We start from the raw sequence: 25,687 nt of genomic DNA, 5'->3' as shown, positions 1-25,687 counted from the left end.
AATTTGGCAGTTAAGTAAGAGGGAGCCAAATCAAATATTGGAGCCAGGATGGTGCCAGACTTTGTGGGTGAGACGAATTTTGTTTTGTGCCCAAAGAAGTTAAGGTGATATTTTGGTGTCCCACGGGATGAAATACTATATATGCTTTAAGTGACCCCCCCCGAAAGGCATTTCTCTATTTCCCAGTGAAAAGATTTTCCCTTCTCTAGTTCTTTCCAGCTACTTGAAAGTATGAAATTTTAGGGATGTCTACGAAATAACCAAGTTATTATTTGTAATATGTAGTGTTTTATTTTACAAACACATGTATCTTTAAACTTTGTATTTAAAAGATATATATGTGAGGAAAAATTAAATACTATATATTAGAAACATTAATTTTCTGCTTCTATACTTATGAAATCATTCCATTTAAACTCTTTAATGTACTTTTTGATTTTAAAATGTTTATTGTGAAACACATATACAATTTATATAAAACACATATGTATAGTTTATTTATTTTTAAAGTAATCTCTACACCCAATGTGGGGCTTAAACTCAGGACCCTGACATTAAGAGTCGCATTTCTACTGACTGAGCCAGCTAGGTGCCCTACATATGTGCAGTTTAAAGGGAAATAATAAAATGAACTCCTGTGTGCTCACCATTGGTTTAACAGAGTTTAACCGGTACCTCTGAAACCGCTATGTCTCTTATCATATCCCCTTTTTCTCAACCAGAGGTAACTATTACATAAATTGTATAATTTATTCTTCTTTATTTTTAAAAACAGATTTTTGGGTTATAATTAATCTGTCATACAATTCACTCATTTAAAGTTTACACTTGAGTATTGTTTAGTGTATTCACAAAGTTGTGCCACCATTGCCACAATTGAGTTTTAGAACACTTTTATCACCCCTAAAAGAAATCCCAAGCCCATTAGCAGTGAGTCCCTGTCCCCCTTCTCTTATAGATTTGCCTACTCTGGTCATTTCTTATTAGTGGAATCATACAATATATGGTCTTTTGTGACTGCCTTTCTCTTTTTATTTATTTTTAAATTTTATTTAAATTTTATTTTTAATTAATTTTTTTTGCCTTCCTTTTAGCATGATCTTTTCAGGGTTCATCCATGATGTAGCATGGATCGTACTTTATTTTTATTGCCGAAAGCACTTCACTGCATGAATATACCACGTTATTTATTCATTCATTTGTTGATAAACATCTGGGATATTTCTACCTTTTTTTTTTTCTTGTTTAAGCCACTTTTAAAAACAGGTTTATTGAGATATAATTCACACACTATACAGTTCACCCATTTAAAGTATACAAGTCAGTAGTTTTCAGTATATTCATCATGACGCCTGATATTTTATTTATTTGTTTGTTTGTTTGTTTTTAAGTAAGCTCCCCACCTACTGTGGAGCCCAGCAGAGGGTTTGAACTCACAACCCTCAGATCAAGACCTGAGCTGAGATCAAGAGTTGGACGCCTAGCTGACTGAGCCATCCAGGCACCCCCACAATCAATTTTAAAACATTTTCATCACCCCCCCAAACCCTGAATCCATTAGCAGTCCCTCTTCATGTGTCCCTGTGAGGGTGAGGTAGAAGTCTTCTTCTATCTGAGGTTTTCTAGGTGGACTAAGAATTACATTTACATGATACAGATTAATAGAAAAAAACGAAGTTTAATTACATGTGCAGGGAGGCCCAATAATGAAATTGAGACCTAAAGAAATGACCAAGGCAGGTACTTTTACACTTTTTAGACAGAGACAATAAATCTGTGAGAAATTGACAGGATAAAATTTAACATTGAGAGCTTCAATTAACAAGGAATTCTAAATGGAATTTGGCCTGGGGTAGTAAATTAATAAAAATCAACAAGGTTTATTTATAAAGGCTTCTTGGCTCTAAATTCCCTATCTCTGGTGACCCCCTGGTACAAGGAGGGTACCTTTCACATGGGAGATTTATTTTCTGCTTTCGGGGGGACAGAAGAGGTCCTGAGTGTCCTTGTGCAAGCTGTTTTTTAAGTAGTGTTAATTTGAAATAATCAGCATGGTATTGTACATTTTGAGGCAACCTGCCCTTGGCCTCTACATAGGCAACCAGTAATCTACTTTCTATCTCTGTATGCCTGTATTGCTTATATGCCTATATTGGACATTTCATATAAATGGAATAATATACTATGCGGTCTCTTGTGATTGGATTCTTTAAGTTAACGTATTATCTTCAGGGTTCATCCACGTAGCATGTATCAGTACTTCATTTCTTTTATGACCAAATAATATTCCATTGTGCAGATACATGCCATTTTGTTTAACCATTAATGAGTTAGTAGACATTTGGATTGTTTTCACTTTTTGGCTATCATGAATCATGCTGCTATGAATTTTCATGTGCAAGTTTCTGTACAGACATGTGTTTTCAGTTTTCTTGTGTATAAATTTTGGAGTGGAATTGATGGATTATAGGTATTTCTATTTAATTCCTTTTTTCTTTTTTCTTTCTTTTTTTTTAAAAAAGATTTTATTTATTTATGTGACAGAGAGACAGCCAGCGAGAGAGGGAACACAGCAGGGGAGTGGGAGAGGAAGAAGCAGGCTCCCAGCGGAGGAGCCCGATGTGGGACTCGATCCCGGAACGCCGGGATCATGCCCTGAGCCGAAGGCAGATGCTTAACGACTGCGCTACCCAGGCGCCCCTAATTTCTTTTTTCTTAAAGATTTATGTATTTACCTTAGCACACTTGAGGTGGGTGGAGGGGCAGAGGGAGAGGGAGAGAGAAACCCAAACAGACCGTGCTCAGCATGGAGCCAGCGCAGGACTCCGTCTTACCATCCTGAGATCACGACCTGAGCAGAAACCAAGAGTTGGATGCTAAAGCAACTGTGCCACCCAGGCACCCCGTCTATGTTTAATATTTTGAGAAACTGCTAAACTTTTTCAAAGTGACTGCAGCATTTTACATTCCCACTAGCAATGTATTAGAGTTTCCAATTTTCCCACACCTTTGTCAGCCCTTGTTATTGACCGTCTCTGATTAGATATAGCCATCCTAGTAGGTTTGAAATTACGATTTTTCATATTCACCTTTGACATCAGTGTTGTTAACATTATTAGAACAGCTTCCCAGAAAAACAAGAGTTTTACTTGTTTTTAAGTTGATATACCATACTTTGAGTCTGGCTAAGATGCTGTATTTGGAAGGAACTAAGTTCTTACTAGCCTTTCTCATTGAGGAGGTGCATGCTTTCTGTAGTCTCTACAATATAACTAACTTCTTAGTGTTGCTTTAAACATTTTATTTTGGGACAATAAATTCATAGACAACATGCAAGTACATTACAATAAACTTTTTTCCTGAACCATTTGGGAGTAAGTTGCTGACATAATGTCCCATCACTTCCAGATACTTTAGTTTGTTTAAATTTCCTACAAATAGGGGCGACTGGGTGGCTCAGTCGTTAATCGTCTGCCTTCGGCTCAGGGTGTGATCCCGGCATTCTGGGATGGAGCCCCGCATCAGGCTCCTCCGCTGGGAGCCTGCTTCTTCCTCTCCCACTCCCCCTGCTTGTGTTCCCCCTCTCGCTGGCTGTCTCTCTCTCTGTCAAATGAATAAATAAAATCTTAAAAAAAAAAATTCCTACAAATAATAAAGTTTTCCTAAATAACCGTAATACTACTATCGTAATTAGGAAATTAACATTAATGCATTGTTTTTATTGATCCTCAGACAGCATTCAGGTTTCACCAGTTGTCACAGTAAAACCCTTTCTAGCAAAAGAATCCATCCAGAATCACATTTAGCATGTAATTATTGTGCCTTGTTAGTGCTCTTCAGTTTGGAACAGTTCCTCAGTCTTTCATTGACTTTCATGACCCAGATGCTTTCGAAAATTACAAGCCAATTATTTTGTAGAATGTCCTTCAGTTTGGGTTTGTCTGCTATTTCATCACGATTAGATTCAGATTATGTACTATAGCAGGAGTATTAAAGTAGAGATGATGTATTCTCATTGCATGTGGTACATGATTTCATTTTTTCTGATTATTGATGATGTTCACTTTGATCGCCTAAGTGCAAAGCTTCTCCACAGTGAAGTTGCTCTTCTTCATTTTGTAATTAATAAGTATTATGTGGGGATGTACTTTGAGACTATTTAGGGTCACTTGGGTGGCTCAGACAGTTAAGCCTCTGATTCTTTTTTTTTTTTTTTTTGTAAGGTATTGTTTATTTATTTGAGCGAGACAGATTATGAGTGGGGTATGGGTAGGGAGAGGGACAAGCACACTCCTTGCTGGCCAGGGAGTCTGATGTGGGGCTTAGTCCCAGGACCCTGGGATCATGACCTGAGCTGAAGATAGACATTTAACCAACTGAGCCACTCAGGCACTCCAGGCATCTGACCCTTGATCTCAGTTCAGGTCTTGATCTCAGGGTTGTGAGTTTGAGCCCTATGTTGTTCTCCACGCTGGGCATGGAGCCTACTTAAAAAAAAAAAAAAAAATCACTGATAGAGACTATATAAATATTTCATTCCTTGTTAGACTTTTAATTCATTAATTTATATTGGTATGGACTGTTTATTCAGTGGGTTATAATCCACTATTACTATTGTTTATTTTGAGTTTATGTTATCTCAGATTTGGCCTTTGGGTGCCCTTCAAACTGTCTTCTCTGTTTTCTTGTATTATCGTTCTTGGGTACTTCTTTGACTTCTGGCACAATAAGGTATTGAAGGCTCATCTTGTACTTTCTAAGTTCAGGGATCAGCCATGATTCCTTTTCGTGGAGAGAAAAGTATTTAGAAACCAAGATATTGTACTAGATGTGATCGGAGCTATTAGAATGTCTCTGCTACCAGTCTCAGCAGACAGAATTAGGGAAACTACCTATTGATACATATATTGAAATCCATGAGTTTCAGTTGTAACTTCCAATGCAGATCCGCCATCGTTAGGTTCTTTCTAGTTTTCCCCTTTCCATATTTGTGACTCCCTTCTCAGAGAGTGAGAAGTCTTGCTTCCATTATCCTGTATGTATTTATTTGATCAGTTCTCCTGCGTGTAACCATTCTCCCACTGCTGCTGCTGCCGCCCTCTCATTCTATTCCAGCTTCCCTCTGATGTGGAAGCTTACACTTCCTCCCCACCCCCATGTCTTGTAGGACTGAATTTTTCAGGAAAGGGACTGCTTTGCTATTTAGCTTATTTATTTATTTAGATTTTATTTATTGATTTCTTTAGAGTGCGAGTGAGGGGAGGAGCAGAAGGAGAGAGAGAAAATCTTAAGCAGGCTCCACGCTCAGTGTGGAGCGCCATGTGGGGGCTTGTTCTCATGACCTGGGGTCATGACCTGAGCTGAAATCAGGAGTGGACTGCTTAACTGACTGAGCTACCCAGGCGTCCTTAGTTTATTTAAAAGTCTTGCTTTTAAGAATATCCAACATGGTGCCGTATCATGGAATATTTTTTTTTACCTTTAAGGGATCCCATCAGGTGAATACTGTAGCATTTGAAACTAGCTTTTATTACAGTTGATTCTCATATTTCTCCAAATAAAGTTCCTATCTTCATGGACCATATGTTACAGTGAGGTGGAGAGACTATAAATAAATAACATAGTGTCATTTTAACACTAGAAAGAAAAATAAAGCAGGGTCAGAGGTGAAGAGAATGAGAGACGTGCTATTTGAATTACAGTGTTCAGGTAGTGCTTCTTTGAGATTATTTGAAGAGAGACCTGAGTAAAGACATTGAGTGAGATTATCTGGAGGAAGAGCATTCTTGGCAGAGTAAAAAGTGAAGAACCCTATGGTAGGAGCATATTTAAGCTTGTTGAAGAAACATTCAGGTGGGTGGGACTGGAGCTGAGCAGAGAGGAAAAGGAGTAGGAAATTGAATAGCTTGTTTATGAAGATCTTTGGCCATTAAATGGAGTAACTGATGTCAGTTGACAGTGACTTTACCATATGCATTTATTAAACTCAAAGATGAGGGTCTTCATTATAAATATTTAAAGAGGGCCTGGGGCGCCTGGGTGTCTCAGTTGGTTAAGCGTCCAACTCTTGATTTCCGTTCGGGTCTTGATCTCAGAGTCATGAGATCGGGCCCCAGTTATGGCTCCAAGCTCAGCACAGAATCTGTTTGTCCCTCTCCCTCTACTCCTCCTTGTTCTCCCTCTCTCTTTCTCTCCCTCTCTCTCAGATAAATAAATAAAATCTTAAAAAAAAAAAGTTGCACACTCTACTGACTGAGCCATCCAGTGCTATCTTTTAAAAAATATTTATCTTGGGTCGCCCGGCTGGCTCAGTTAAGCATTTGCCTTTGGCTCAGGTCATGATCTCAGGGTCCTGGGCTTGAGCCCTGCATGGCTCTTGCTCAGTGGGGAGTCTGCTTCTCCTTCTTCCTCTACCCCTCCCCCTGGCTTGTGCTTGTACTTGTACTTGCTTGCTCTCAAATAAATAAAACCTTTTAAAAAAGTATTTATCTGTTTCCTTTTATTGTCTCATTTTAGCAACAGGAATAACAGTATATTCCTGAATAGAAGTGGTAGTTCTAGGGATTTTTTTATAACAGCTTTAAAATGTACAATTCAGTGATTTTAGTGTATTCACAGAGTTTTGTAACCATCACTACTATCACTTTTATAATATTTTTATAATCCCTCAAAGAAACCCTATCCCCATTGGCAGTTACTCCCCATTTTCTCCTCCTTCCAGCCCCTGCAACCACAGATCTACCTCTGTGTCTGTGGATTTTGCTGTTCTGGACATTTTATATAAATGAATCATACAATGTATGCTCTTTTGTAACTAGCATCTTCCACTCAGTATAATGTTTTCAAGGTTTATCTGTGTTGTAAAATGTCATCAATATTTCATTCCTTTTTATGACCAAATAATATCCCATCGTATAGATATGCCCTTTTGTTTATCTCTTCATCAGTTGATGGACATTTGGGTTGTTTGTACGTTTTGGCAATTATGAATAATGATGTTATGAACGTTTGTGCATGTGTTTTTGTGTAGGGTAAGAGTGGAATTGCTGGATTATATGATAACTATGCTTAATACTTTGAGGAACTGCCAAGCTGTTTTCCACTGTAGTTGCACCATTTTACACTTCTGTTAGCAATGTGTGAGGGTTCCAGTTTCTCCACATTCTTGTTAACACTAAAATGTTTACCGACTTTTTCATTTTAGTCATCCTACTTGCTGTGAGTGCCATCTCACTGTGGTTTTGATTTGCATTTCTCTAATGATTAATAATGTTTAGTGTTTTTGCATGTGCTTATTGACCATTTGTATATCTCTTTGGAAATATATTTGAATGTCTGAATCTTTTCTTTATTTTTAAATTGGGTTATTTGTCTTTTTATTGTTGAATTGTAAGAGTACCATGTGTTTTACTGTATTTCTTAAAGTATTTTTATTGCTTTGTTTGCAAGACTAATTTTTCCTCCTCTTATTGGAAGGTCCTGTCCAAAATGCACTGATGTCTTCACAAGTGTCAGTGAACCAAGGATACAATTCTCAGCTTCCGGGATCCTACTCTCATCTAATACCAGCAAAAACATTGAATCCAGTCTCTGGACAGTCTAATTATGGTGGTTCTCAGACTGCTTCTCCATTAAGTAATTATCAGGGACCTGGGCAGACTCTTTATAGACCACCTGTGGCTTCTAATCCAGTGACACCTTCACTTCACAGTGGTCCTGTTCCCCGAATGCCACTACCTACTTCTCAGAACCCAGCTGCTACACCAATGCCTTCTGGTAGCTTTCTTCCTGGAGCCAACGTACAGACGCCTTTGAATTGGCAATATAACTATCCATCCACAGGATCACAGACAAACAATTGTCCTCGTGCATCATCCCAACCAACTGTATCTGGGAATACAAATTTGACAAGTCATCAATATGTTTCTTCTGGAGATCCTTCACTTCAAAACAACTTCATAAAATCAGGTAGAGTTCTTAATAGGAGTGCTTACTGTGTAGAAATGGGAAAATTTTGCCTGTTTAGATGTTCTAATTAGTATTTCAAGACTTAAAACCAAATGGAGGACTGTTCGTTTTCTAAATCATTGTTAATCTTTAAATCCTTAAATAAGTTACTTCTCTAACCTTAAAATCACGGGTTTGCTTCTTTCCTTTGAAGGTATCCTCTGTGTTTCTTTGAGTCACCCATGATATTTCAGGGCATCCAGGTATGCATGCAGAACCACTTCCTTAAGGACTTGCCATTACTTTTATTAACTGGGTTCCATTTTAAGAAGCTCAATCCCTATGGTCTCTTTTTGGTCTTGATCTGAGGCTTGGGTTATCTTTTTGTTATGGCTTCGGCAGTTTTGGTCCCCAGAAACTGTAGGATCCCGGAGGGGCAGGTCAGAACAGCCAATAACTTTTGTAGTGAGGAGTGTTATTAGCAGAACTGCAGTCAGAAAGCAGTGGGCAGAGATTTATATTTATCTTTTCTTGTAAGAGTTTTATAGTTTTAGCTCTCATATTTAGGTTTTTGACCAACTTGGAGTTAATTTTTGTGTATAGTTTGAGGTAGGGGTTCAACTTCATTCTTGTGCGTGTGGATATACATTTGTCCCAGGACTATTTGATGGAAAGACTGTTCTTTCTTTCATTGAATGGTGTTGGCACCCTTATTGAAAATCAATTGATCATAAATATAAGGGTTTATTGCTGGACTCTGAATTCTTTTCTATTGATCTTTATCTTTATACCAGTACCAAACAACTTGATTATTGTAGGTTTGTAGTAAGCCTTGAATTTGGGAAGTATGACTCCTCCAACTTTTTTTTTCTTTCTTTCTTTCTTTTTTTTTTTTTTTAAAGATCTTATTTACTTACTTGAGAGAGAGACAGAGAGAGCATGAGCAGGGGGGAGGGGCAAAGGGAGAGGGAGAAGCAGACTCCCCACGAGCAGGGAGCCCCACGCAGGGCTCCATCCCAGAGCCCTGAGATCATGACCTGAGCTGAAGTCAGGTGCTTAACAGACTGATCCACCTAGGTGCCCCTCCAACTTTGTTTTTCTTTATCAAGTTTGTGTGGCTCTTCTGGGTCCCTTGGCATTTCCATAAAAATTTTAGGATTAGCTTGTCAATTTTTGCAAAGAAGGCACCTGGGATTTTGATTGGGATTGTGTGGATTTTGTACATCAGTTTGTATATCAAACTTTGGTTGTATCTGGTTTACAAGTAAGTTCCTTTAACCATTTCACTGTTCCTATTTAGCTCTTAAAATTAGTGTCTTTTACACTTAACAAAATTAATAGCGTTACTTGGAAAAGCATTTAAAATTCTGTATTGAGATCTGCAGGTTGATTCTGTTCAGCCTACATCCTCAAGGAAATGAACTAGTAAAAGCTTCCAAATGAAGTAATAGTATCAATAGTTACCTTGTATATGTATTTCTGTATACTACATATATTTCAACTGCTGAAACTATTTTTCTTAGCTTCTGATCAGTTATTGTGTCTGGTGAATACATTTTGCATTACGGCCTATAAAGGTTAAAGTTGCTTCTAGAAATTTGGTTTCTTTGTAGAAATCTTCTGATCTGCAATTGTAAAATTGAGATCCATGTGGTTACTTTTATTCTTTTTCATTTGGCACCATGAGTGGGCATCAGTCACCTGAAGTTAATGAATTTTCACCTCATTATTGGTAATTATAGGTAACAGTTATTGAATGTTTTTATTTTCCAGCACTTTGCCAAACTTTTATATGTGGTATCTTATTTAATCTTCACAATAGTCTCTTTTATAGATAAGAAATAAGGCTTGAATACTTTGCCCAAAGCCATAAGAAAATAGTTTGGGAAAAGCTGCTGTTTAAAAGCTATTTAAGAGTAGGTGTAGCTTCTCATTAAAAAGCACCTCATCAATAATCTGAAATTTTTTTGGCTGTCACAAGCCCTTGGGTAGAGGGCTATACCACATATGTGGTGAAAGAGACATAAGTAAGTGACAAAACTTACAAAGTTTCTCATAAAAGAAGGGGAAGAAAGATACATAAACTAAGAAAATGAACCTTAAATAGATATATGACTACTCTGTTTTTTTCTTAGATACCTCTAAATAAATTCCTCTTTTTTACCTTCATTTTTTTTAACTCTTCATTGGTAGTAGGTGCCTGATTATCTGATCTCAAAACTGTATCTAGGTTATACTAAGTTTTGAGTCCATGTGTCAAATTTCTCTGACTTTTTCCCCTTTTTGTTTTTAAAGATTTTATTTATTTCAGAGAGAGCATGGAAGCATGAGCTGTGGGGGAGGGGTCAGAGGGAGAAGCAGACTCCCCGCTGAGCAGAGAGCCTGGTGGGGGGCTCTATCCCAGGACCCTGGGATCAGGACCTGAGCCAAAGGCAGACACTTAACTGACTGAGCCACCCAGGAGCCAGATCTGACTTTTTTTTCCTAATAAGCCATCTTTTAACATCCTTACATTTGCTTTAGGGATCTCAGAGGGCAGGTTGTAAAACTCTAGCTATTAATGTTACAAATAAGAATTATTCAACTTGAGGGGCACCTGGGTGGCTCATTCACTTAAGCATCTGACTCTTGGTCTCAGCTCAAGTCTTGAACTCAGGGTCATGAATTCAAGCTCTGTTAGGCTTCACACTGGGCTTGTAACCTACTTAAAAAAGAAAAAATTATTCAGCTTGAAAAAATGTCTACTTTATGAAATGTAGCATGTTGTGGTTTCAATTTTTTTTTTCTTAAACTTGTGAATCTCTGTAAGCTTACTTGTATTTTGTTAAGCGTTAGGTTGTTACACCTTTGTGGCCAGATGTATCATATAATCTTGCTCATGCTGAGTTGGTAGTGTACCTTGTCCTTTTGTTCTTTTGACTTGTCTGTATTGCCATGGGTATGTGTCAGTGCTTCCTTGATAAGGGAGTTAAATGGCAGTAATCTTTATCTTCAGTTGTCAACAGGGCAGTGATTTGTCTTGTTGGGAGCTATAAGGTTCAGAAATAACGATCATTTTTCATTTTGGCCCTGGAGAGTTGAACAGTATTGAAGAAGCATTGAAAATTTTCATACCTGGGTATCTTTATTCCCTTATAAAAATCACAAGGTTTTACAAATGCAGGTAGAATATAAGTAAAATTCATTTATTATCTATTTCACTTACAAATTCGGAGGATTAAAAAAAGTTCTAGAATGAAAAATTAAATCACATATTTATCAGTAGTATTTTAGTAGATAAAATACTTTGTCAAATGAGAATGAGCAGGTGGTTATGGGTTTTGGAACTTTTTTTTTTTTTTAAGATTTTATTTATTTGACAGAGAGAGGCAGCAAGAGAGAGAACACAAGCAGGGGGAGTGGTAGAGGATGAAGCAGGCTCCCAGTGGAGGAGCCTGATGCGGGGCTCGATCCAGAATGCCAGGATCACGCCCTGAGCCACCCAGGCGCCCCTGGAACTTTTGATATCACAGAGAGGAATTTCCCCAAAAGTAACTGATAATGTTTTCACAGTCATCAGATGTTACTGTCCTGATAGAAAATTGGTGAAAACAAGGCAGCAAGATATTGAGAGATACAAGGACAGTTACCATGTCATTCTTAGTTTAGTTTGATGGGTAGTGTTCAACTTCTCAGATATCGGTGTTTTAATAAAGTATATACATTAACTCTGTGTCCTTTCCTGATTTTTAAGCCTAGGGAATGTTCTTTTGTTTTCTTTGTTTCCTTCCTCCATTCCTCCCTCCCTCCTTCCCTTTTTTTTTTTTTTGAGAGAGCATTGGTGAGCAGGGGAGTGGGACAGAGGAAGAGAGAGAGAACCTTAAGCAGGCTCCAAAGCTCATCACAGAACCCCATGTGGGGCTTGATTCCACGACCCTGAGATTATGACCCAAGACAAAACCAAGAGTTGGTCACTCAACTGACTGAGCCACCCAGGCGCCCCTAGTTTGTAATTTAGAAAGCTGTCAACCTAATTAATGTTAATTGAATGGACTATATTAATAGACCATTAATAACATTTATTCATGTTAATTTCTATTAGAATATTTGACATGGCCTTGTTGAACCTCTGTGACCAGTTAATAAAAATTAACCAATAAACAGGTCATTCATTGTATGTACCTTATAGGTGATTTGATGCTGCTTTAATAATTGACAAATAAGAAGCATGGAAAAGAGACTTGTAAATGTATAAAGCATGCATATAAATTAAAAAGTCAGAAACCTGAGCAGGTAACATATTTCTGGTAATTTCTTAGTGATTTTAACTAAAAATGTAAATTTGGAAGTTACTCATATTTGGTAAAGGACTGTTTTGTCCTTTTTCTTAGTTCTTAAGTGACTTGTGAAAAACTGATGTTTCTATAGGTTCTGCACCCCCTTTAGTGAACCCACCTCTGCCTGCCACTTTCCAACCAGGAGCTCCTCTTGGGCCCCCTCCAACTGGAGGACCACCTCCAGTGAGGGCACTCACTCCTCAGAAGTCATCACCTAGAGCTGTGCCCCAGCCCTCATTTAATTCAGCTGTCAGCCAAGAAGGTAAGCAAGGCAAAACCAAGTCAGATCCTAAAGTTTTGACCCGGGGTTGAAGGATGAATTTTACTTGAATTCCTTGCATTCGGATAATATTTTTTCCAGAAAATTTAGTTGTTTCAGTTTAGGAAGGCCTTCAGGCATTTAGAGTTTAAAAAAAGCTCCTTGGAATTCTGCTACCCTGTATTGGGCCTCGCATTTGGAAGCTACTGCTGTTAACTTTTTTTGTTGCTGGGCAGATTTTAACAATCATGGCTCTAAAGTTAGGTGCCTTTTGGCAGAGGAAGGTAAGAGGAGAATTTCTGCTTTTCTGGGCATGGTGTTAGAACTGTCCTTTTAATATGTTGTCTCTTTTCCATGTTCTGCTATTATTGTAAATGTTAACAAATATTTATCAACCTAAATAAAAAGTAAAATATGCAAGCATTTTGAAGTTGTATATAAACAATAAAATGTTTTAAAGCATTGTCTTCAGATATAACTTTAAAATATAAGTTTATTAGTTTAAACAGTATATTTTGTCAAGTAAAATTGATTTTAGCAATAACCTAACCAATGCAGCAAAATGTGGAAATAGGAAAACAGGAAGGAAAAATCCACTGTCCATATCCTACTATTGAATACAATCAATATTTTTGTTTTTTCTTCTAGCATTTCCTTTTTTAGTATGATATAGTATTATACTTATTTAGTATTATATTTTTTAGTATTATATTTAGTATTATATAACCTGTGAATAGTTTGAAAAGAATGGTGTTAAAATGAGTAACAAAATGATAATGTCCCACTATTTGCCACGTTATAACTTTGAAAATCAAGCTACAATAAATAATTTGCATTTTTAACCAACTAAAAATATGCCCAATGTTTTTGTTTACTTTTACAAACAGTTTTACTGAGGTTTTCTATATCAGTTCTTGTTTAAAGTCATGGTGGTCTTGAGAACTGGAAAGAAATTAACTGATTTATCAACTATTAAACTAACCTGTATGGTGTTAAAAATGACTATTAAAGTTAGCATCATTGTACTTAGAAGCTAGAGGTTGATGCTATTCACTAATTTTAGTTTCTTCTATCCCTGACTTAGAGCTCATAAATAGTAGAGGTACCTAGAAATAGATTTTAATTCTTCATAGCAGATGTCCCTGGCATTTATCTTTAATTCTTTAAATTGGAGGGAAAGCAAGTTAAAATTTTTATTTTACTTTAGGGCCTGTTCCCTGGAATAAAGCAATCATTCCATTAACTTATATCACCTTCAAATTAATTCTAGATTCCACTCTGTTCCTTATTTTGAAAAAAAAAAAGTATTTTTATCCTCATAATTTATTTTCTCTTTAGTATTCACTTTGGTGACTTTTTTTTCAGTATGTACTGCTCTTTAGAGGTTTTTAATGCTGCTCTCAACTGCTGAAATCTTTCATATAGTATATAATTTTAAACTGCACAAAGGACCATCCATTTTAGAAGTTTGTAAAATTTTTAAAAACTTTTATGTATTTAGTAAATTTAAAAATGTGCATTATTTGAAATTTTTATTTCAACATTTGCATTTTTCCTGGGGTTAAAGTATTTGGAAAGTTATCTTAAATTTTAGACATTAGCGTTCAAATTTTTCAGAAATTGTAATAATTGTTCTAGTTCAAATATTATTAATAAACTTCCTTTTTAGGTATTACATCAAATACCAATAATGGATCTATGGTGGTTCACAATAGTTATGATGAAATTGAAGGCGGTGGCTTCTTGGGTGAGATGCTATGAAAGTTGTTATTTTTTGTTTTTTTGTGTGTGTGTTTTTGTTTTGTTTTAGTATGTGTTCGTTATAGGAAACAGTGAAGAAAACTTCATACTCATCTATATACACAGCAATACCTCATGGTAGCATTTTTTATCTCCTTTCCTTTAGATTTTTTTTTTTCTTTCAGAATTGGGATCATGGGCTTTATTATTATGTTCTGACTATAGAGTATTTTTATCAATTAAAAAATATATTAAATCAGTTGAACATTAATATGCTTTCATTGACGTTTTGAATTAGAATTTTAGTCTGAGTGTAAAGTTTAGTAAATGAAATAAAAGTAAATTAACCATACCAAGCTAATTTTTTTTTCATACAAACTTATTTTTATGTGTTTCTGGTTATAGTCTACATTAACTAGATTTTAATCATTGCTATTACTTTGTTGGTAGTGTTTATTTTGCAAATTTGATAAATGAAAGTATTAAATTACCCAAAGGATTTTAGAGGCATAATTAAATGGATATATGTATTTATTTAAAGTAATCTGGAGTATAAAATAGAACTTAAAAGTTACCTTGTTTCTAGCAACACCACAGCATACTAACAAGAATCCCACAATGAGCCGAAGTGTTGGGTATTCATATCCCTCCTTACCACCTGGTTATCAGAACACAGCACCACCTAGTACAACTGGAATGCCACCCTCTTCCCTGAATTACTCAAGTGGGCCACAGGGCTTTACTCAGGTAACTTTTTTTTTTAACCAGTTTTCCATCTCTTGATTTAAACTGTGTAGACATAAAAGTTTTAGGAAGGTGTAATGAATACTTTTAACCAATTAAAATAATGGATAGTCCGTAAGACTTGTTTTATTATATATCCCCAGAACTGAAAAAATTGACCAGGAAATCCAGATTAGTTTTGTTAATTAGAGCAAAATTAACCAAGTCCTTACATACTGTTTTCAAATGAAAACACTTTAAAGGCTACTTACTTTGAAATTATGTATGTTTAGACTCCCTTAGGTGCTAATCATTTAACTGCAAGTATGAGTGGATTAAGTCTACATCCAGAGGGGCTAAGAGTTATCAATCTTCTTCAAGAAAGAAACATGCTTCCAGCAACACCTTTGCAGCCTCCTGTTCCAAATTTGCATGAAGATATCCAGAAACTCAATTGTAACCCAGAGTAAGACTTCAAATAGTGTTTCTTACTAAGAATGACATTTTATTCTAAAAGTTTTTTTTTTTAAGATTTTATTTATTTATTTGACAGAGAGAGACAGCCAGCGGGAGAGGGAACATGAGCAGGGGGAGTGGGAGAGAAAGAAGCAGGCTTCCAGCAGAGGAGCCTGATGTGGGGCTCGATCCCAGGATCCTGGGATCACCCTGAGCCGAAGGCAGCCGCCTAATGACTGCGCTACCCAGGCGCCCCTATTCTAAAAGTTTTGGATTTTTTTTTGGAGCTTCATGTATTATGAACAAGCAGTACAAACATTAATTTATGAAAATAGTTTTGCATGCAGGAAAAAGAACTTTGTTAATTGCTTACTTGATATTTGAAATATTTTAACTCAAAAAATAGGGTTGTAACTTCTAAGCGATGACTGCTCTTATCAGCTGTAATGGGACTATGACACTCATTATTGTGGTGAATACATTATTTTTTTTAAAGTCCAGTGTATGGGGATTTGATTCTACATAATCCTTTATTTGCTCTCATTTTAAATTACTTTTCATAATAAACATAATAACTCTTTTGTCCCTTAAAATGGATCATTAGTTTAAATATATGTGGTGACGACTTTCTGATAAATTGAATTTTGTTATTTTCAAATGGTCTTTTTAGAACCTTCAACAGAACTGATCTTTTCATTAATAAACTTAAACTTGCATTTGTACATTTGTGTCGTCACCTTTTAATTCCAATGTAATCTAGATTTATATAAAGAAAAATAAGTCATTTGTTAGTCTGGACTGTCCTATGCACAAGCCAAGCCAAGAAAAGACTGTATTTTAGTTATATAATACTGGGTTGTAACTGTCCAGCCTCTTTTTCTGAATAGAACTTAAATATTTAAGGAGATAAAATTTGAGAGGGTCTATTGAAAAGTTTCTTTGTAATTTGATCCACTGTTAAAATGTCTACCTTTCACATCTTCTTTTTGTCCAAAAATAATCATAGCAACAACAGACACATGATTCTTTTTTTATGATACATGGTTTTTACTTTGATATAGGTTATTTCGATGTACGCTGACGAGCATTCCTCAGACTCAGGCCTTACTGAATAAAGCCAAACTTCCTTTGGGACTGCTGCTTCATCCTTTCAAAGACCTAGTGGTATGTTTCACTAATGAAAGTAAATGTCTAATGGAAAATTATCTTGGTGGTGAGGAATTTTCTACAGTAGTGCAAGAATCACATGTAGAATTTATCTGCGCTATCTTTAGGAATTTGACCATTGACAGGTTCCTTTGTAATTCAGCTATCACTTTTATTACCAAACACTTCAAAATGAGATTAAATCAGCCTATTTTTGAAAAATTCAAGAGATACTGAAAGAAAATAAATAAATGAACCATGCTATTTTAAAAAGTTATAAATTGGGGCGCCTGGGTGGCTCAGTCCTTAAGCGTCTGCCTTCGGCTCAGGGCGTGATCCCGGCGTTCTGGAATCGAGCCCCATGTCAGGCTCCTCTGCTGGGAGCCTGCTTCTTCCTCTCCCACTCCCCCTGCTTGTGTTCCCTCTCTCACTGGCTGTCTCTCTCTGTCAAATAAATAAATAAAATCTTAAAAAAGTTATAAATTATTTGCCTGTTTGAAATAATGTACCCAGTCTCCCAGTTCTGCCATTCTTGGAGTAAGTTTGTTGCTTTAGAAAGAAACTGTTTCTTCTGCTCAAAGGGGAAAAACAAAGAAGACCTTCCACTTTTGTCGTAAGGCTCTGGAACCTTGACATACCCTTGAGAGGTTCAGTACATAAGTGACTATCCCAAAACAAATTTATATTAAGACTAGAACTTCTAATATGTATGATAAACTTTAAAAAGGAGCATAATTGCAAAGTTTAATTGAATACTTAGATATAATTTACCCTTACCTTACTTTATGACAGTTCTTTAATGAGAACTTAGTAAGCCTCCTAATGGAACATGAAGAAAATTCCTAATAATTTACTCAGTCATTTCATTGGTCTTAGAGTGTTGATCCTTATTTTACCATCCATCTCAAAAATACATTGGATATTTACCATGTTGGTTTTATAATATAAATGTTTAATGAGAAAATAAATACTTTCTCAAAGGCAGGATTTAATGAGAATAGTTCTGAAGAAAAATAGTAGTTTTTAAAATCAATACATTTTAGCTACATAATTTCTTTGTGTGACAGTTTGGACACATCTTTTTACCCTTGGTTTTTTTCTCCAAAATTATAGTATCCTGGAAGTTACTTGAAAGGTATGGTTTAGTATTTGGCCTTTAGATGTGATGATCACTGCCTTTAAAAAATTCTGTTTTTTTTTTAGCAATTGCCCGTGGTTACCTCCAGTACAATTGTGAGATGCCGCTCCTGCAGGACATATATCAACCCTTTTGTCAGCTTTCTGGATCAAAGGAGATGGAAGTGTAACTTATGTTACCGAGTCAATGATGGTATGTTTTTTTAAAAACATTTACAAATTTCAGTTTATGTTGTAGGGAAAGCAGATAATACAAATGTGAAATTAAAAAAAAAGAAACCCTGTCTTAACGTGTAATCCTTCCTCTCAGAGATAACTTCTGTTAACTTCTTTCTATACATTTATAGATACATACACATATGTATGTTTGTGTGTGTGTGTGTGTATAAATACATACTTTTTGAACAAAGATATTCTCTGATACCACTTTTTTACATTTATTATATTGGGTATATAATAAATGGCATATTTCATGGTATTATTTAAGCCTATAATTTAAGAAATATTTTTATTTAGAAATTGTCCCATGCCTTTTCTCTAGGGTGAAAGAAAATAAGTCCACAGAATAGCTGCCATTAGCTTCATTCACTGCTGTATGAAGGGAGGTGGGCAGTGCTAGAAGGTTAGTTGAATGTAGTTTTTTTCAGTAATTGAGGAAGAGGAGATCTTTCAGAAGCTGCCTACAGTCTATGTTTAAGGCATATTATCTAACCGATAGCACTTTATTAGGATTAGAGAAGAAAAAGGGTATGCTGATATCCACATTGAAACTTAGGTCTCTGGGTGCCTGGCTGCCTCAGTCGGTGGAGCATGTGACTCTTATTTTGGGGTTAGTGAGTTCAAGCCCCACGTTGAACATAGAGCTTACTTAAAAAAATTTAAAAAAAAAAAGAAAACTGGGTCTGTGTTTGAAAGGAAATTTCATCAAGCATTGGGAAATAGAGAATTTAAGAGATTTTTAAAAACCATTCTTAACGTTTTTTTTACAAGTAGAGTGAGCATGGAGTAAGAACATAATTTTTACTCTAATAATTTAGAAAATGTACGTATAGTGTTTTGTATGCCTTCAAAATCTTATGTATATATGCTTCAGTATGTGAAACAAAATTATAATAAAGGTAGAAGTCGCTTTAGTATGCAGCCCAGACCATTTCATGAACTATGGCTTACTCTTTAACATATGTAGGATTTTGAATTTCTTTTTTTTTTTTTTTTTTTAAGATTTTATTTATTTATTTGAAAGAGAGAGAGAGCCAGCCAGCGTGAGAGGGAACACAAGCAGGGGGAGAGGGAGAGGAAGAAGCAGGCCCCAGCAGAGGAGCCTGATCTGGGGCTCGATCCCAGAATGCCAGGATCACGCCCTGAGCCGAAGGCAGACGCTTAACGACTGAGCCACCCAGGCGCCCCAGGATTTTGAATTTCTAAACAGTTAATAGGAAGACAGGTGCAATGATAATTTAGAAAATACTCTTTGAGCACTAGTGTATTACAAGTGGTGGGTAGCTGATGTTCCATAAAGGCCTCATTAATTAATGGAAGTCACTGAACGATTAGGCTTTTAGCTTTAGCTTGTAAAGTATTTTTACCATAGCTTTATAGGGGCAGCCAGAGTCTGTACATTTTGTGGCAAATGTTAATATTTGTGTACCATAATGAAATTTAAGACAAAATTTAGTCTCACATTTAAGATAATAATTGGTATTTAATGAATTTTTATCGTCCTTTCAAGCTGTTTTAGGGAAAGCACTTCAGCAAGAATTAAGACAAAGAGTATATTAGAAAGTAGGAAGAGTAAAATCGCTGTGATTGTGGCTGTAAAAGCAAGACATACTTAGTGCCATTGAGTGTGGGAAAACTTGAACTCAAACAAAGTATATTTATTCTTCAATATTTAGTCTATATTGGCTTATCTATAAATCCTCAAAATTAGAAAACAGCTAAATGCAAGATATATCAAACTTAATCCTTTCATTTTATCATTGTATGTTGTTGACTTATAGTTCCTGAGGAATTCATGTACAACCCTTTGACTAGAGTCTACGGAGAACCTCACAGAAGACCTGAAGTTCAAAATGCTACTATTGAGTTTATGGCTCCTTCAGAATACATGGTAAGCTTTCATTTTTTATGTAGCGTATTTATTTAACTCTACGCTTTAAATAAAACATTGTAGCATCCTTTAACAAAATTTTATGTTTTTAAATTTTATAAGTTAAACTTGTTCATTATAAATGTAGTTAATTAGTATGTAAGGGTAAATCTGAAAAGTAAAAGTATATGTAAAATTTCACCTATGTTTCTTGTGCATCAATCCAGAAATTTGCATTGTAATACCAGGATCATATTTACTTTTAAGTCACATTCCAGTTTTCTTCTTCTAATAATGCTGTGATAAACATTCTCTTGCAAGTACTATTACACCCTTGTATGAGTATCTGAGGTCTTGCATTTTTAAAATAATAATTATGCCTAACATTTCATTAGCACTTTACATTTTACAAAGCACTTAAATATTTTTGATCATCACAAACAACTGTCTGAATTAAGCTAGGTGAATGCTGTTAATCCTGTTTTACAGATGTGAAAACAGACTTAGGTTAAGTGACTTGCCAAATATCTTTTAAGTAAGTGGGAGACCTTGCATAAAAGTCTGTGCCTTTTGATTTGGTTACTCTTTCACCGTGCCGTAATTGCCTCTAAATAAAGGGAATATGAAGATAAGACTTAACATCAACTTTTTATATTTTATTTTACCTTTTCATGTTTTTGTGGGGGTAATTTCTTTCTGGGCAGCAATGGGAAATAGAAATTATGAGGGTTCATTTTCTTTTCACCTCAGAAAAGTTCAGTGTAGAAAACAGTTTTGTGACACTTAAATGGTAGGTAATAGTTTTCCCTAGTGTAGCTGTCTTTTTGTTAAATTAAAGCCAAAAAATCAGAAGTAGCATTTGTTCTTTTGTATTGGCCTCCTGGGGTGTCTTTTATCTTCCAGGTTTTGCAAAACTGACTTCCTTTAAATCTGTAAACTTGCCTGTTGTGAGATGTTTTGCTCCTTCTTTGCTTATCTCTTTGATGACAGATGCTATGAATTTGGCAAGTGGTCTATGCAAAAAATATAAAAGTTAGTACACTCAAAAAAAAAAAATTAATACACTACATGCCCAGTTCTCAACATGGTTATTTGATGCTTTTTATTGAATTGAGGGCAAATCTTTGAGTTTGGAATTATAAAATATAGTTGTACATTTTTATGGATCTTGACTAAAATGCGTTGGTTAAGGAACCAGCTCAGGCTAACTTGATTTGTCACTTTCACAATTGTAATTTCCCTAAATTGTGAAATATAGTGTGCATATGGAAAAGTCTATAAAACATAAATGTGTAAGTTACCAAATAATTATAAACGCCTGTGTTAGCACCATGCCCGTCAGAAATTGAAGACTGCCAGTACTCCCAGAAGCCCTCTGCCTATGTTTTCTCTCCTTGTCCTAGAGAAAAACTGTTCTGACTTAGGGCAATCACATCTTCATTTTTCTTTTTCTAACTTTGCATCTGAAAACAATATAATATAGTTTTGCATATTTTTAAAACTCCTATTATTTCTATATTATTTTCTTAACCCATTATTATTTATTAGTAGCCTCCATTTAATCTGTAAATAATGTTTATTGTTATGTTTTCGGTGGATTGGACAGATGGTAGGTTTAGATTTAATCCTGTTAAATGTCTTTAATGTCTTTTCTTCAGTTACGACCACCTCAACCTCCAGTGTACCTCTTTGTATTTGATGTATCTCACAATGCAATTGAAACTGGATACTTGAATTCAGTTTGCCAGAGTTTGTTGGACAATCTGGATTTGTAAGTATCTTAATTCAGCTTGAATTTGAAACTGGTAGTGTTTGCAAAACGAGTAAGTAGTTTCAAAATACAAAAAATGCTATATATAATTATGTTCTAAATGTCCATTTAAATTGGTTTCTTAATTTCAGGCCTCACTCTCTCTGAGAAACATAAATTTATTTTAACTTTTCATTATGGAAAAATTTCAAATATGGAGTAAGTAGAAAGAATGTAGGAACTTCCAAGTACCCATCCCTCAATTTCAACATTTTTAGTGTTCATCTGTTCTTGTTTCATCTAATCCCTCCCATACACAAACACTTGTTTTCCCCTTGAGTATTTTCACTCAAATCTCAGTCAGCATATCTTCTTACCTATAAATAATTGCAGTCATTTTTAACCCTAAGATACAGGTCTCACGCCAAACAAAATTAGCAGTAATTCCATAATATGATTTTATACCTGGTTCAATTTTTGGTTTTGGTGTGTCAGAAATGTCTTTAATGTAGGTTTGTTGAAATAAGAATCCAAACAGTGTGTACATGTTGCATTGAGTTTTCGTATCTATTAAGTCTCTTAAAATATCTGTACTTTAAATGGTTCTTAGATACTTAGTATAACTTATAAAAGCTAGTATGACTTTTCAGTGTAATGAAATATAGTGCTCTTGTGTGGTATGGAAGAATGTGAAGGACCAGATCTTATCAGAAATGGGCTAAGTCCCTCACCTCGGAGAAAGGATCCTCCTTGTTCTTGCCAGCATTTGTATTTTAATGAACAACAAAAATGAAAACTAGTCTCTCTCCTTAAGAAACTGTAGGTCCACATATTTAAGTTCTTTAAGACAAATACTTTTGCTGCTCTTAAGTTGAACAATGTAAGAAGAGATTTGGGTAAACTTTTTAAAAGATGTGTAGTACCTTAATTTATATTATATTTTAGGGGCACATGGGTGGCTCAGTTGGTTAAGTGTCCAACTCTTGATCTCAGCTCAGCTGTTGATCTCAGGGTCGTAAGTTCAAGCCCTATGTTGGGCTCAAACATACTTATACACACATATATTGTATTTTAGAGTTGCTAAATGGTAATTTTTTGAGCTGTTTTTGTTAAATTAAAATCATCTACAAAGTTCACTATAACAACATGAAAAGGTTTGTATATACTTTCAAGTATTTTTTTATATACCACTTCCCATGTGATTTATGTAACTTTATATAGGTGTAGTGAGTTTTGGTTTGCTGTATTATTGCAGTGTCTTGTTGATTGGTTTATGCATAATGTTTTCACTTCGAGTAGGGCCTGTTTTCATGCTAATTAAACATTGGGCAGATTAAGCATTTATTTGGGGATAATTTCCATAATACAGGAGTAATTCTTTATATGTTAACTCTTCGCAGGTATTTTTATATATGTATGTATATGGAAAAACTTGATGCAATACTTTTCTGAATTTGTTTGTAGGCTTCCTGGCAACACTAGGACGAAAATTGGCTTCATTACATTTGATAGTACAATCCACTTCTATAGTCTTCAAGAAGGTCTCTCTCAACCTCAGATGCTAATCGTTTCAGATATTGAAGGTATATAATATATACTTAAAATTATTGAAATGCCTTAGGAGTTATTTGACATTATGTATATATGTATGGTGTATATATGACTACTATATTGAGGAAAAAGACCTTGAGTATAAAATCATGAGCGTATTGGAATTGTAAGAGTTCTTTATTAATCCCTCATTTTTACAGAAGAGAAAACAGTAATGGAGGTAAAGTGAATTTTGAGGCAACAAAAACAAGTTAATGTTCAAACTCAGATTAAATGTAGGTTTCTTTTTCCCTTCTCATTCATTCATTCATTCAAAAAGTATTTGAAGAGAGACATAGAAAAGTAATGGAATAGAATAGAGGGCCCAGGAATGAACCCTCACATATATGCTGAACTGATTTTTTTTTTAAAGATTTTATTTATTTATTTGACAGAGCACAAGTAGGCAGAGCAGGAGGGAGAGGGAGAAGCAGGCTCCCCACTGAACAGAGAGTGCAACGTGGGGCTCAATCCCAGGACCCCGGGATCATGACCTGAGTCGAAGGGTTGGTTGCTTAACTGACTGAGCCATCCAGGGGCCCCTGATTTTTTTTTTTTTTTTAAGAGGGAGGGAGGAAGAGTGCAGGCATAAGTCCAGGGGTGGGGAGTGCAGAGGGGGAGAGAAAGAATCTCAAGCAGTCTCCACGCCTAGTGTGGGGCCTGACATGGGGCTCGATCCCACAACCCTGAGATCATGACCTGAGCTGAAATCAAGAGTTGGACGCTTAACTGACTGAGCCACCCATGTATCCCTGTGCTGAACTGGTTTTTGACAAGGATACCAAGACTATTCAATGGGGAGAAGACAGTCTTTTCAACAAATGGTTCTGGGAAAGGTAAATATGCAAAAGAATGAAGTTGGACCCTTACCTTAAAGCATATTGAAAAGGAGAGAGGGAGTGCCTTTTTAAAAAAAAAAGATTTAAAAATCTTAAAAAAATATATATATATATATATATATTTATATATATATATATATATATATAAAGAGGGGAGGTGTTTAGGGCTCAAGCCCCACATTGGGCATAGAGCTTACTTAAAAATAAACAAACAAACTGAAAAATAAATGGTTAAGGTGACAAATTTTCTGTATTATGTATACTTTACCACAGTTAAGAAAAATTAACTCAAAATGGATCATAGACTGGAGTGTGAGATTAAAACTGTTAGAAGAAAGCAGAAGTAAATCTCTGTGACCTTGGATTAGGCTGAGATTTCTCAGATACAACACCAAAAGCGCAAACAGCAAAATAAAAAATAGCTGCACCTGGCTGGCTCAGTTGTTGGAGCATCTGACTTTTTTTTTTTTAAAGATTTTATTTATTTATTTGACAGAGAGAGACACAGTGAGCAAGAGAGGGAACACAAGCAGGGGGAGTGGGAGAGGGAGAAGCAGGCTCCCAGTGGAGCAGGGAGCCCGATGCAGAGCTCAATCCCAGGACCCCGGGATCACGCCCTGAGCCGAAGGCAGGAGCTTAACAACTGAGCCACGCAGGTGCCCTGAGGAGCATCTGACTCTTGATCTCAGGGTCATGAATTTGAGCCCCATGTTGGGTGTAGAGATTACTTAAAAAAAAAAAAAAAAAAAAAAGGAAAATAGATACATTTGGTTTCTTCAAAATTAAAATATAATTTTTTAAAAAGATGTATTTATTTTAAAAAGAGAGCACACAAGTGGGGGAGGGTCAGAGGGCAGGGAGAGAATCTCAAGCTGACTCTCCACTGAGCGCGGAGCCCGACATGGGGCTCAGTTTCACGACCCTGAGATCATGACAGCGCCTAAATCAAGAGTTGGCCACTTAACCAACTGAGCCACCCAGGTGCCCCCAAAATTAAAAACTTTTGTGCATCACATCAAGAATGTAAAAAGACAACTGACAGAAGGAGAGAAAATATTTGCAAATCATGTATCTGATCAGGAATTTATATCTAGAGGTACCTGGGTGGTTCAGTCAGTTGAACTGCCTTTGGCTCAGGGATTGAGCCCTGCATTGGGCTCCTTGCTCAGTAGGGAGCCTGCTTCTCCCTCTCCCTGTCTCTCCTCCTGCTTGTGCTCTATCTCTGTCAAGTAAATATATAAAATCTTTTATTTTATTTTATTTATTTGAGAGAGAGAAGAGAGAGCACAAGCAGGGTGAGGGGCAAAGGGAGAAGCAAATTCCCCACTGAATGGGGCTCAGTGTGGGGCTCTATCCTGGGTCTCTGAGATCATGACCTGAGCCGAAGGCAGACACTTAACCAACTGAGCCACCCAGGCACCCCAGTAAATAAAATCTTTTTTAAAAATGTAAGAGTTCATCTAAATTATATAAAGAACTTCTACAACAAAACAAGAAAAAGACAATTTAATTAAAAAGTGGGTAAATGATTTGAAGAGACCTCTCTATTCAATACACAGTATTCAGTATTTTCTATAAACAGTTGGCTGATAAGCACTGAAAAGATGCTCCATATCATAAGTTATCAAGGAAATACAAATGAAAACCACAATGAGACTAGTTAGAAAATTCTCAGATCCAAAACTCAAATTGTTT

General features: G+C 35.8%; 1 protein-coding gene across 1 annotated transcript in view; it reads left to right on the top strand.

The window, feature by feature from the left end:
• SEC24A (SEC24 homolog A, COPII component) overlaps positions 1–25,687 on the top strand; it is a 60,868-nt gene that overhangs the window by 12,875 nt on the left and 22,306 nt on the right. Inside the window, exons 2-11 of the mRNA XM_045794667.2 lie at positions 7,477–7,968; positions 12,355–12,525; positions 14,192–14,269; positions 14,849–15,009; positions 15,279–15,451; positions 16,503–16,605; positions 17,791–17,917; positions 19,725–19,834; positions 21,472–21,584; positions 23,028–23,146. Of these exons, the coding sequence (XP_045650623.1) occupies positions 7,477–7,968; positions 12,355–12,525; positions 14,192–14,269; positions 14,849–15,009; positions 15,279–15,451; positions 16,503–16,605; positions 17,791–17,917; positions 19,725–19,834; positions 21,472–21,584; positions 23,028–23,146 (1,647 nt within the window). The remainder of the gene's footprint in view (positions 1–7,476; positions 7,969–12,354; positions 12,526–14,191; positions 14,270–14,848; positions 15,010–15,278; positions 15,452–16,502; positions 16,606–17,790; positions 17,918–19,724; positions 19,835–21,471; positions 21,585–23,027; positions 23,147–25,687) is intronic.

Source organism: Ursus americanus, chromosome 5, assembly GCF_024610735.1.
Source record: "Ursus americanus isolate L20-20 chromosome 5, mUrsAme1.1.p, whole genome shotgun sequence".
In the NCBI taxonomy this organism is placed as follows: Eukaryota; Metazoa; Chordata; class Mammalia; order Carnivora; family Ursidae; genus Ursus; species Ursus americanus.
This window is presented reverse-complemented; position numbering and strand designations above follow the sequence as displayed.